Here is a 12,377-nt window from a genome sequence, read left to right as displayed (position 1 = left end):
GGACAAATATTACAAAAACGCATTAAAATGTACATTTAGAAATAACTAATAAAATTATATTTTACGTTTTTTTTTTTTTTTTGATGATTACATTTACATGCCATCAAGATGGATATAATATTTAATATTTATCCATTCAGTCTTAATTTTCATAAAAATGGTGCAAATGTGATTTTTTTTATTGCATAAAATTGACATAAATACACTGCATTGAAATAAACCTGACGCATGCTTTTAAAACAAGGTTTTTTTTTTATTGAATTTCTCATCTTGCCAAACTTTTTTTTGTCACTGACCCATTTATTATAGATATCCTATAAACCTGTAAAATTTTGACAAACTATATTGTTAGAGAGCTTTAAGAATGTAGTTTTCATATTTCAAAACTTTTTTCATTAATAATGATACAGTGACAGTCATTTATTAATTTGTTATTTGTGAATATGCAGTAAACCATTGACACCTAGTGGCATTTGCTGGTAAAACCACTAAAAGTGTGACAAAACCTCATTGTGATTTTACCTTGAAATTTAAAGAAGAACACAGTTGACACTATGGTTTTATTTTTGGAAGTATAACAATTTTATTTATATGTCTTTTAAATAATATATACTTTATTGCATTATTTTTATTTTTTCAAATAAACTTTTAATTTATTATTCACAACTCCAGACACTTCAGTTAGTTTAAAGTGTCTTCTTTAAAAAGAGATTTTGCTTTTAAACCAATGATTGCTTCTAGTCCAAAGAATAAGAGAGTTAAATTAATTTGAATGTGTACATCACCTTTTCACCCCTCAATAATAAAGGGGGGGAGGTGACAGTTAAATAGTACAGTGTTTAGATGTGGGACTTTAGTTTTGTAGCTCGTTTTTCCCAAAGAAATCAACAGATTTGGTGTCTGTCTTCACGGAGCTGAAGAAGGTGGAGACAGATTATGCGAGTTTTTAAACTGCATGCATTTCACTTATTGGAGTGTAACTAACTTTATGCAGCCATGATTATTTCCACAAATCGTTTGCTTGTGCGGTTTAAGTCGTTTTAACGCAAATACCAAACTCCTGATCCGTCTGAAAGTTTTAGCTGTGTGGAAATACAGGATAAGAGGAAGTCATAAATCTACGAAAATGCATTTGATTGCATATCGCAAAGGTCTTTTAAACGGATGTTGCCTGAATAAAATTTGCACAAATACAATATTCAGGCGTGGACCATGGCTACAGATGTGGAGATCCAATAAGACATCAGCACCGAAAAACTTCAAAAATTATGAGAACACGAGACAAACTCACAACCCTCAAGTTCCTCTGCATTTTAATTTCGCTAAAGACGTGCTCGAGCAGTGGGAAACTAAAGAAAAGGTTTGTATATAAATATTCACGTCGTTGTATTTATTTGTGCTTTTAACGGTAAAACAAGTTTATTCATTAACAAACACGTTTTAACAGATCTGTACGTGAATGTACATTTAGTAATAAAACACATGACACAGTTATGCATTACAAGAAGACGGTCGGTGAAATATTATGTAAACACTTGTCGGAGCGAAACTAAAAGTACCGCCCCATGTTTAACCACGCCCCGTTCTGTAGCCAGTCTATGGCTCTGGTCAGTTGTAGCTCTTAAAACCTAGTGGCGAATTTACTATCAGAAGTTGATGCATATTCAGTAATATAAATACACACACACACAAACTTACATATGAAGATATTGAGTGTTTCTAAAACACGTATGGGCGGAGCGACACATGTAGCCCCTCCCCGTTCCTTATGCTGCCTTTATTTGGTAAAACTTGTTTAAAACACGAATATATCGGGAAATATATAGAAATATTAAGATGCAGTTGTTTACTTAATGTGATTACATATTTTTTAACCCTTAAACAGGCAAGAGTGGAAAACGTTGAGCAAAAAATCATTTCATGACATTTTTTGTATCATCTGGACTTATGTAAAAGATATTCATTGGAATTTTTTAAATATTTGATATATTCAGGATTTTATGAGTTGTATCTCCCAGGATACATTGCCCTATTAAGGTATAAAAAAAGGATTACCGTAAGTCATCAAAATTTATTTTTTATTTGCAGCAAAATTTATGTGATTCTGACTTCCTCTCTTGCTCTAAAACATGCCATACATATTTTTTCATCGATTTTAAAAAGTGTAAACAACAGGTTTACTAGTAACAATGCATGTAAATAACACAACTAAATGTAAGTAGGCCTAACTAAGAATGAGCAGTTTTTGAATGTCTTCATTGGCTTCGTTGGTGCTTTTTCTGCTCCATCTGCAAAAAATATATTTTTTTTAGATAATAATAGTTTGGTAAATTATTTAAGAATTGATTAATTTTGCATACTACCTGACCTACCCCTCAATGTAAACTATATGGGTCTATATGTGTTTCAATCAGAGGCCTCTTATTGGCTGCAATTTAGAGGAATGCATGCCTGGTATGCGGAAAATTACCAACATTTCTTGGTTCTAATACACCACTGCACTGTCACAAAAAAATTCATCTTCATCACTTTTCTCAAAATCTGAAGAATTCATTGGTATCGGCTCTATAACTCATATTCCCTATTATTCCTTATACCATAAAATTAGCTGTTGTGAAGCCGTGAAAGAAAATATCCAGTTAAAATGCTAAGATGCAGTCACCTAAATATACGAATATCAGTTTAACCTGCAAATTTGATAATTTATTAAATTTTTCAACTCAAAATACAAAGATAGGCAATATTGTGGTTAATCCCTTTTTTATACCCTAATCAGGCAATGTATCTCAGGGGATACGTATATTTCAAAATGCCCTAAATAACAAAATAAACAACATATAACCAAATTTTCTTCTTTAGCACCTCAAGACAATGTTCACAATTAATATTAGCAGTATTAATATTTTTTTTAAAGAAGAAAAGTAAGATTAATATTCATTTACTTACCCCAAAATCTGACTGTCCTGCAAAACCGGTGGCCATGTTGGATTTAGGTAAGGCTGACCAATTGATAAAAAAAAACTTGAAGCAAATAATGTTACCCACATATTCAAGACAGACCAAGGTTTGATAAGTGATATAAGGATTTGATTGAAAAATCTTTTTTATGCCCCAAACAAGACACTGAAGAGAGCGTATCCCGTGGTGCACATTGCCTGTTTAAGGGTTAAGTAATTGATATATATATAGGCGGTGGTTATAGCAGTAATAAGCTGCCTGTACATTATCCTGCTTATTCTTTTATTATTATTTGAAATATTTTATTTGCTCAAAAAGAATGCAGACCTTCCTCAAGGAAAACATGTTTACTTTCAGTTTTAATATGAGACAAAACATTCAAATGTCACAAACACACTATTTGGTTTAATCATTTGTAAATATAATATCATTTATGTTTTTAAAATACATATTAATTTATGTGTAATATTAAACTGTAACTGTCAAAATGTTTTGCAGCATCTAGGTAGCCATATGTTATTAGTTTTGAGCAGTTGTTATCTGAGAATAAATAACCTGCAAATTTCACGACTGACCAATCAGAATCAAGCATTCCAATGAGTAATAACGAGATATTAAAGTTATTGTAAAGTATTTAGCCACACCCCAATTTATTTATATAAACTTATTTCACACTACTAGCAGTATTTGGCAGACTTTTACCCAAAGGGACATTCCATTTTTTTTTAAATTTGAAAATAGCCGAAAGTGTGTAATATCATTGCGCCTCCTGCAGCCATGTTACAGCAGCAAAGTCCTTGATTATTGGAATGTCAGGGTATCTGATTTGATCCCGAAACATTTTTAGTAATACTGGTTAAAAGTCTCCCCACATCCTGATAGCAATCACTTTGTTAAGTTGTTTAAATATATGTCATCTGTGAAAGGCGTAGGACCAAAAACAATTTTAACTTATCTTTGAACTCGGACTGAACGCAATAATTGGACGCATGCAATTTTTGCCCCTCATCACGTGCGCTCACCTCCCGTCTGTAAACAGAGGGAGAATGGCAAACTTTCCTGCTGAATTGACAACCTGCACAGGAGCCACTCACGAAAGAAATGTTTTGAAACAATAATGACAAAAACCGTCTGGATCAGCAAAGAGCAAACTCCCTAAATAACATTACCGCTTTACCATAAGATGCCAGAGGCAAAGGGTCTTATAGGGTCATGTTTATTTTGGTGAAGTAGGTCCTAGTGTTGTAGTTCTCGAGTCTCGGTCTCAAGACCACTTTTTAAAGGTCTTGGTCTCGTCTCGGAATCGACCGCATTTTTACTCGGTCTCGTCTCGGTCTTAGACAAAGAGGACTCAGAATTTTATTTCAAGACCGGTCAAGACCACAACTGATGGCACACTGCAAAAAATGATTTTCAAGAAAAAAAAATCTTAGTATTTTTGTCTTGTTTTCAGGAAAAATATCTAAAAAGTCTAGTTTTTAGAGCAAAAATATCAAATTGTGCATAAAACAAGCAAAAAAATCTGCCAATGGCGTAAGCTAATTTTTCTTGAATTTAGTGTTTAAGAAAAAAATTCAAGATTTTTTTTCTTATCCCATTGGCAGATTTTTTTGCTTGTTTTATTCACAAAATCACTTAAATTTGATATTTTTGGTCTAAAAACTAGAATTATTTTTTTGGGTAGTTTTGCTCATCAAGAAAAAACATCTTAATTTAAGAATTTTTTATATTTTTACTGAAAACAATACAAAAATACTAAGAATTTTTTTTTTTGAAAATAATTTTTCGCAGTGCACATCACAAATTAATTTTTTATCATTAATTTTATGCAGTTTATTCAGGTTTGGCATATGATGTTGGCATTGTTTAAGCATTGTTTAAGTTTCTAATTTTATATTACTAAAAACACCTGCATTGTGTTAAGTGGATGGCAAGCCATGGAAAGACAGTTCAGAATAAATGGTTAAGTTAATTTCAGCTCTTTAGTGTTTGTTCACTTTTATTTGCTTATAGACAAAGATAAATTCCCACATATCTGCAATGCCTTTGATTATTTTATCAACTTCTCTGATGGCACACACGCACTCACGCACGCACACACAGACAAGAAGTGCCTAATCATATACATATTCCACATTTTATCATAAGAGTTTTAATTCAAATATTTGCAATGGTCTTGGTCTTGACTCGGTCTCGACCCTTTAAAGTCTTGGTTTTGTCTCAGTCTCTGCCTGTCTTGGTCTTGGTCATGACTTGGTCTCGGTTTAGGTGGTCTTGACTACAACACTAGTAGGTACACAATATGATTGTATTTAAATGGATTCAGATATTCTACTTTGATGAAACATTGTATTGCTTATAAAGTTTGTCTTTTGGAGGAGGCGTGGCTTTGGATGGTGATTTGAACGCAGGGTGGGATTGTGATTTCAGTGCTGGAAGGCTGCTGTTAGCATTTTTCAAAATCAGATACCCTGCCTTCAACAGTCCATTCTAGCTATACATTTATTATCGGTATGTCAATATGTGCGTGTTGTTCACTGGGATTGAACCCATGACATTTCCATGGCTAATGCAATGCTATTCCGATTGAGCCACAGTTGCATTTATTTTGTTCTTATCTACTCTTTTGTGTTTCTAGGATGGACAGAAGTCTTCTCTTCCAGCTCTGTGGTGGGTGAATGATGAAGAGGAGGTCAGATGGAGTTTTGAAGAACTGGGGTTTCACTCCAGAAGACTGGCGAACGTTCTGTGTCAGGTGTGCGGTTTGGAGAGAGGGGATCGCGTCTTTCTCATTTTACCCAGAGTCCCAGAGTGGTGGTTGGTCAATGTAGCGTGTCTGAGAAGCGGTAAGGAGTCTCTCTGATGTCACAACCCAGCAACCAGTTTTGCGTTTAAAGGATGTCTAATAGCCATCCAAACACAGTCCAGACGTCCCAGCAAAAACAAGGTTAAAAAGAGTGCTGCAGGGATGACGTCCGTCAGAGGCGATTGTAGGATTTTCATTTTAGGGGGGCTCAGTCCCTTTTTAGTGAGGGTATAAAAAAAAATAAAATAAAAAAATTAAATGGTTAGGCCTATATGCGAACAGCAGCAGAGCTAGAATTAAATGGGCTGGCCAAGGCTACTTTATGGGGGCCATAGTCCACGAAAGAAAATGGCGTGCAACCTGTATCAAAAAAGCATGAATGAATCTCATGATTGCTGATTGTTTTCCAACACACAGTATTTCTGTTCAACGTAAACTTGTGTCATCCCACAGGTACTGTCCTCATCCCTGGCACCTCTCAGCTCACGGCTCGAGACATCCGCCACAGGCTGCAGGTCTCAGGAGCAAAGTGTGTGATCACGGATGAAACCGTGGCTCCGCTGCTGGAATCGGTGGCTTCGGATTGCCCGACCATTACTTCAAAACTTCTGGTGTCCCACAGGGCCAGACACGGCTGGGGCAACCTGACGCAACTTATGGGGTGAGTGATGGGGCACATTTGTGTGGAAGAAGTTGAATATAACCGTGTTTCTGTAGCACCGCAAAGGTCATGGGTTCAATCCCACGAAACATGCATTTAAATAAAATGTACCTTGGATGTACTGTAGATCGGTTTGGATAAAAGCATCTACCAAATGCAGAGATGTAAGTGTGAATTAAGATCAAACATGTTTGTGCTTTAGAGCAGTGTCAGATGAGCATGTTTGCGTGGACACCAGGAGCGAGGAGCCCATGACTATCTTCTTCACCAGTGGCACAACCGGCTCCCCCAAAATGACCCAACACAGCCACTGTAGTTATGGCATCGGGCTCACAGTGAATGGAAGGTTCAAACGTTGTATATTTTTAACGATTGGTTAAATAATATATTGATGAAAGAATACTTTAAAAAAACAATGTGACCCTATCTATGAAATTCAGATTTGGAGCATCAACTCTTACAAATCTTATGTAGAAAACAATAAAAATGACTTTAGCTGGGTTGTCACAGATTGGGTCACATAAGTTTAATACAAATACATTTACTTTGTTGTTTGTTTTTTAAGATACTGGCTGGATCTGACCGAACGGGATGTTTTCTGGAACACGTCGGACACGGGCTGGGCCAAATCAGCATGGAGCAGCGTGTTTGCTTCATGGATCCAGGGAGCGTGCGTATTTATTCACCAAATGCCACGATTTGACATCAGTACAGTATTGAGGGTACATTAAGATCACGACCAATACTTAACATTAAAGTGCTTCTTTAAAAATCTCAACATACCACAATTTTAAATACCACACAATGCATGCATGCATGAAATGTTTTGTACAATTCCTTTACTACTTGTAAAGACATGGACAGATTTTGTTGTGCAAAAAACAAGCTTACGTTCCTCTCCTGAAAGACTCTGTCCAGCTTTCCCATCACAACCTTCTGCACGGCACCAACAGCCTATCGGATGCTTGTACATGAGGACAAATCCAGGTACACTGTCTGGAACATGCATGCTTTGATGTTCTTCACAACAGTTTATAGTTTAAAGCTTAAAGGCGGGGTGCATGATTTTTTAAAACACGGAAAAGCGAGTCGGGCCGAGGATCAAAACACACTTGTAGCCAATCAGCAGTAAGGGGCGTGTCTACAAACCGACATCGTTGCCTGGGTTGCAAATGTGTGGGGCGGGTCTATCAAAAGAAGGTCCAGATTCTATTGAGGTAGGGGCGTATTTGTTTAGGTGATTTCAAATATCAACATAGGCTTTCAGAGATCATGCACCCCGCCTTTAACCTTTTCTTGGATAAATTCTTGCTTGTGTAATTAAGCTCTCAGCAGTGATTATGGTTTCTGACAGGTTTCAGTTTCAGGCTCTTGAACACTGCCTGTGTGCGGGCGAGCCCTTAAACCCTGAGGTGATGTGGAAGTGGAAGGAGCTCACTGGACTGAACATCTATGAAGGATATGGACAGACGGAGACTGTAAGATTGATCTGTGATTTGTTACAGACGTTTATACAGGAGTGAAAACGACTCTAGATTAATATTTCTTTACATGTAGCCACTGTGTACTATAACACTATGACTTCTCTCTTTAATTCCAGGTGTTAATAGCAGGCACATTCAAGGGCATGAAGATCAAACCAGGGTCTTTTGGAAAGGCCTCACCGGCATATGATGTTCAGGTGCTGTAACAGCAGTTCTAGTTAACTCTTTCCCCATCAGCTTTGTTTAAAAAAAGCTTCTTTTTTTTAAATATAAACATTCAATACGTCAAATGAAAGAACAGACCACCTGCCTTTAAAAAAACTAGTTTTATCCTATTTACATTTGTTCTCTCTTTATCACCTCTCAAATATGGGTAGGTTTCTTAAAAAATACCAAATGTTGAGCAAAACGCTGAGATAATTGCATTTTTGTGAAGGACTTTTGTTAGAGATCAGAATCAGAACAATGATCAAAACATATACAGAATTTGTACTGTTTTTGGATCAGTGGATGCTTCAGTGTTTAATAAGTTGGGTAAGGGTGCCACCTAGTGGATAATAGCGGAAATATGGATTGCCATAAAAACTCGTCAATGGACGAGATAACTCAATGGTGGGGAAAGAGTTAAAGACTCACTGAAGTGCTTTAACGCTCGTTATAGTTGTGCGTAGGTCCTACGGCATAGCCGCGACGGTGTAGGTTCCGCGTCGGTTTTCATTTATACTTTTGCGTCAAACACACGCGCAGACCGCTGGTAGGCAGTGTCCACCCGTGTACCTCAGTAGCAGCGCGAACGTCAAAGAAGAAGAAGCTTAGCAAGTTAACCCACAAACGAAGAAGAAACAGCAACTTGTTGTGTATAATTTGAGAAGAGCAGCAATGATGGAAGTAAATAAACAACACTTTTTGATGCAGTTTAAATTAAATCACTCCTCAACTTGGCTCAACTTTGTTTTCACCGTCACAAACGGAAATACCAATGACGCAGTTTTTTTACCTGATGGGAGTGGTTCTGGTGGACCAATCACAGCGCTTGCGGTCCGCGTAGATCTGACGCGCTGTTAAAATTTCTGCGAGGTGCACGTCAGGCTACGCAGAGCTGCGCACGGGCTTAAGACCTGGGGTCTCATTTATAAAGCGTGCGTTCGTAAAAAACATAGCTAGAAACTTGTGTACTAGTGATGCGCGGGTTCTTAATCACCTCTCAAATATCATTAGGTTTCTTCAAAAATACCAAATGTTGAGCAAAAAGCTGAGATAATTCCATTTTTGTGAAGGACTTTTATTAGAGATCAAATTCAGAACAATGATCAAAGCATATACAGAATTTGTATTGTTTTTGGATCAGTGGATGCTTCAGTGTTTAATAAGTTGGGTAGGGGTGCCACCTAGTGGATAATAGCGGAAATATGGATTGCCGTAAAAACTCGTCAATGGACGAGATAACCCAATGGTGGGGAAAGAGTTAAAGACTCACTGAAGTGCCTTAACCTCCTAAAGGGCTCGTTATAGTTGTGCGTATGTCCTACGGCGTAGCCGCGACTGCGTAGGTTCCGCGTCGGTTTTCATTTATACTTTTGCGTCGTCGTCCGCATTGATGTGGAAACACACGCGCAGACCGCTGGTAGGCAGTATCCACCCATGTAACCACAGTAGCAGCACGAACGTCAAAGAAGAAGAAGCTTAGCAAGTTAACCCACAAACGAAGAAGAAACAGCAACTTGTTGTGTATAATTTGAGAAGAGCAGCAATGATGGAAGTAAATAAACAACACTTTTTGATGCAGTTTGAGTTAAATCACTCCTCAACTTGGCTCATCTTTGTTTTCACCGTCACAAACGGAAATACCTATGACGCAGTTTTTTTACATGACGGGAGGGGTTCTGGTGGACCAATCACAGCGCTTGCGGTCCGCGTAGATCTGACGCGCTGTTAAAATTTTTGCGAGGTGCACGTCAGGCTACACAGAGCTACGCACAGGCGTAGAACTTATGCATGACTATAAATCAGGCTTAAGACCTGGGGTCTCATTTTTAAAGTGTGCGTATGTAAATAACATGGCTAGAAACGTGTGTACTAGTGATGCGCAGGTCGTCTCGTAACCCGCGGGCCGGTCGGGTTGGGGCGGATTAAGAAATTGTAACTTTAATGCGGGGCGGGTCGGGGTGGGTCATTAAAAACAAAATAAAAAAACAGGTATGTGGCGTCTAATTCCATGTAGCATATATATTAAATATTTGGGAACGCAAAGGTTGTAATCTATAAAAAAACTAACTTAATGGGAGAATGGGTTTGCAGGGTGGGATCTAAAGATTATTCATGAACGCACACTTGCAGGTGATCTGTAATTTATAAAGGGAACATTGCTTTGTTTTATAAATCATTATATTTTTTGGCTTTTGTGCACAAGTGGACTTTTAGCTAGGATCCTACGCACAGTTTTATAAATAAGACCCCTGGTGTGTCCACATACGTGGACATCACATTTGTTTGGTGTTTGCAACATAATACTTAAGTCTGTGTAATTAGAACCTGTCGTACACAAACGTGGACAATTACACTGCTTCATGTTCAAAGAAAAATATTTGGTTATAATATTTATTGGTTTTATCTAACCCCAAATAGCTGAAAGATATCTAAAATGCAAGCCAAACCAAAGCTCAGGTCTTAGGAGGTTAAAATCCATGTTTTGGAAATAATGGCTCCTCCCCTTTTTAAATAGCCAATAGCATTTAGTTTTCTTACAGATTGGAATCTGATGAGAAGGTGAAGTGCAGAATGATGTCATAAAAATCATTGATCTGAACTTGCAGAAGGCTGATATCTTTTAAATGTGAATTTTTCAATGTTTTGGAGAACATCATCAAGACTAACATTCATACTTAAAGCCAAAAACACTTAATGGGGACTTTAAAGGGAACTTCATGCTTCTTTAGGATTGGTGGATGAAACTGTACGTACATAATTTTCTTTGGTGTTCTTGACCTTTTGTGTTGTTTTGATTGAAGGTGGTGGATGACGATGGTGTCATTTTACCACAAGGACAAGAAGGAAACCTGGCCATTAGAGTAAAACCACACAGACCATTCTCTCTCTTTACAGAGTATACGGTACGTCTGCTCTCTTAGGATCTTACACTGACAAGATAGTTCTGTTGAATAAACAAAAGTTAAGTGCTGTTACCCAATTCTCGCTGTAGGGGGAGCCAGAGCGCACAGCAGAATGTTTCCGTGGTGATTTCTACCTGACAGGTGACCGAGGATTGATGGATGATGAAGAATACCTGTGGTTCGTCGGCAGAGCTGATGATGTCATCTTGTCTGCAGGGTCTGAAATTCTGCTGTGATCGTGATGATGATGTCAATGACATGTTTAAAAGTTTATTACACCTTTTACAAATGTTTGTCAGGTATCGCATCGGCCCATTTGAGGTTGAAAACGCTCTGATAGAACATCCAGCCGTAGCAGAATCTGCTGTGGTCAGCAGTCCTGATCCGATTCGAGGAGAGGTACCAGAACCAGCATGCTACCGATGCTGCTGCCCATTAATATGAACGATATGTTGTCATGAAATAGTTTTGCTGTGGGTTTCAGGTGGTGAAGGCATTCGTAGTTCTGACAGCAGATTTTAAATCGAGAGACCGTAAAGAACTGATCCAGGAACTGCAGATACATGTGAAGAGCGTCACAGCTCCCTATAAATATCCACGCAAGGTAACGTAAAGGTTTCACTGTCAGAAATAGTGCCGTTTACTTCCCACCTTCCATTTTGTATTCGTTTTCTTGTTAGATTGAGTTCGTGGATGATCTTCCCAAGACGGTAAGCGGGAAAATAAGGCGCGTGGAGTTAAGAAAGAAGGAATGGGAGCGGAAGACAAGCTAAAATCCTACCCGAATATTTTGACTATAAGACATCATTCATCATATGTGTCACTCCCAAATGTCTTTCAGCGTTAAAAAAGGCTTCATCTTAAGCTTTATATTAATGATAAAGATGTAGATTCCCAGACAGGGTTTAGGCCATAGTTATATTAGAACATTTAAGTCGTTTTTACAAACAAACCTTAACTCTTTCCCCGCAACATTTGCTTAAAAAACGTGTTCCTGATTAATTTTTATGTTAATCTGCAATACTGCGATTATCCACTAGATGGCGCATTTACCCAATTAATGAAAAAACAAGCCAAAACTTTATTTTCTAATTTTAAACTCTGTGTTTGTTTTGATAATCGTTCTGAATCTGAATCTCTAACAAAATTCCTTCACAAAAATGCAATTATTTCAGCTTTTTGCAAATTTTTTTTTTTTTACGAAAAATACCCATATTGAAGAGTTTATAAGCAGATAAAAATATATATAGAATGAAACGTTTTTTTTCCCCGTTTTGTTTGTTTGTTTGAAAGCAGAAGGTCTGTTCTTTCATTTGATATATTTGTATATTTATATATTTTTAGAAGGAAATTTTTCT

At 37.3% G+C, this 12,377-nt stretch overlaps 1 protein-coding gene across 2 annotated transcripts; it reads left to right on the top strand.

Annotated features, from left to right (window-relative positions):
- The first annotated feature begins 915 nt into the window (after positions 1-915).
- acsm3 (acyl-CoA synthetase medium chain family member 3) lies at positions 916-12,205 on the top strand. Of its 2 annotated transcripts, XM_065262090.1 has the most exons (13): positions 916-1,360; positions 5,597-5,804; positions 6,218-6,425; positions 6,628-6,771; positions 6,991-7,147; positions 7,333-7,412; positions 7,780-7,903; positions 8,026-8,106; positions 10,918-11,019; positions 11,109-11,236; positions 11,319-11,418; positions 11,504-11,623; positions 11,700-12,205. In XM_065262090.1, the coding sequence occupies exons 1-13, from the start codon at positions 1,127-1,129 to the stop codon at positions 11,790-11,792; spliced, it is 1,779 nt and encodes a 592-aa protein (XP_065118162.1). In that variant the 5' UTR covers positions 916-1,126; the 3' UTR covers positions 11,793-12,205. The 2 variants fall into 2 exon arrangements, with proteins under 2 accessions (XP_065118162.1, XP_073670988.1); XM_073814887.1 differs by lacking the exon at positions 6,628-6,771.
- The last annotated feature ends 172 nt before the right edge of the window (positions 12,206-12,377 follow it).

The sequence above is a fragment of the Paramisgurnus dabryanus genome, chromosome 6 (assembly GCF_030506205.2).
Source record: "Paramisgurnus dabryanus chromosome 6, PD_genome_1.1, whole genome shotgun sequence".
NCBI lineage: Eukaryota > Metazoa > Chordata > Actinopteri > Cypriniformes > Cobitidae > Paramisgurnus > Paramisgurnus dabryanus.
This window is presented reverse-complemented; position numbering and strand designations above follow the sequence as displayed.

Excerpts from the sequence above, each read along its gene's own strand:
- acsm3 (XM_065262090.1), top strand. The coding sequence starts at position 1,127 with ATGCATTTGATTGCATATCGCAAAGGTCTTTTAAACGGATGTTGCCTG. Across the intron at positions 1,361-5,596 it reads AGTGGGAAACTAAAGAAAAG|GATGGACAGAAGTCTTCTCT; the intron begins GTTTGTATATAA and ends TTGTGTTTCTAG. Across the intron at positions 5,805-6,217 it reads TGTAGCGTGTCTGAGAAGCG|GTACTGTCCTCATCCCTGGC; the intron begins GTAAGGAGTCTC and ends GTCATCCCACAG.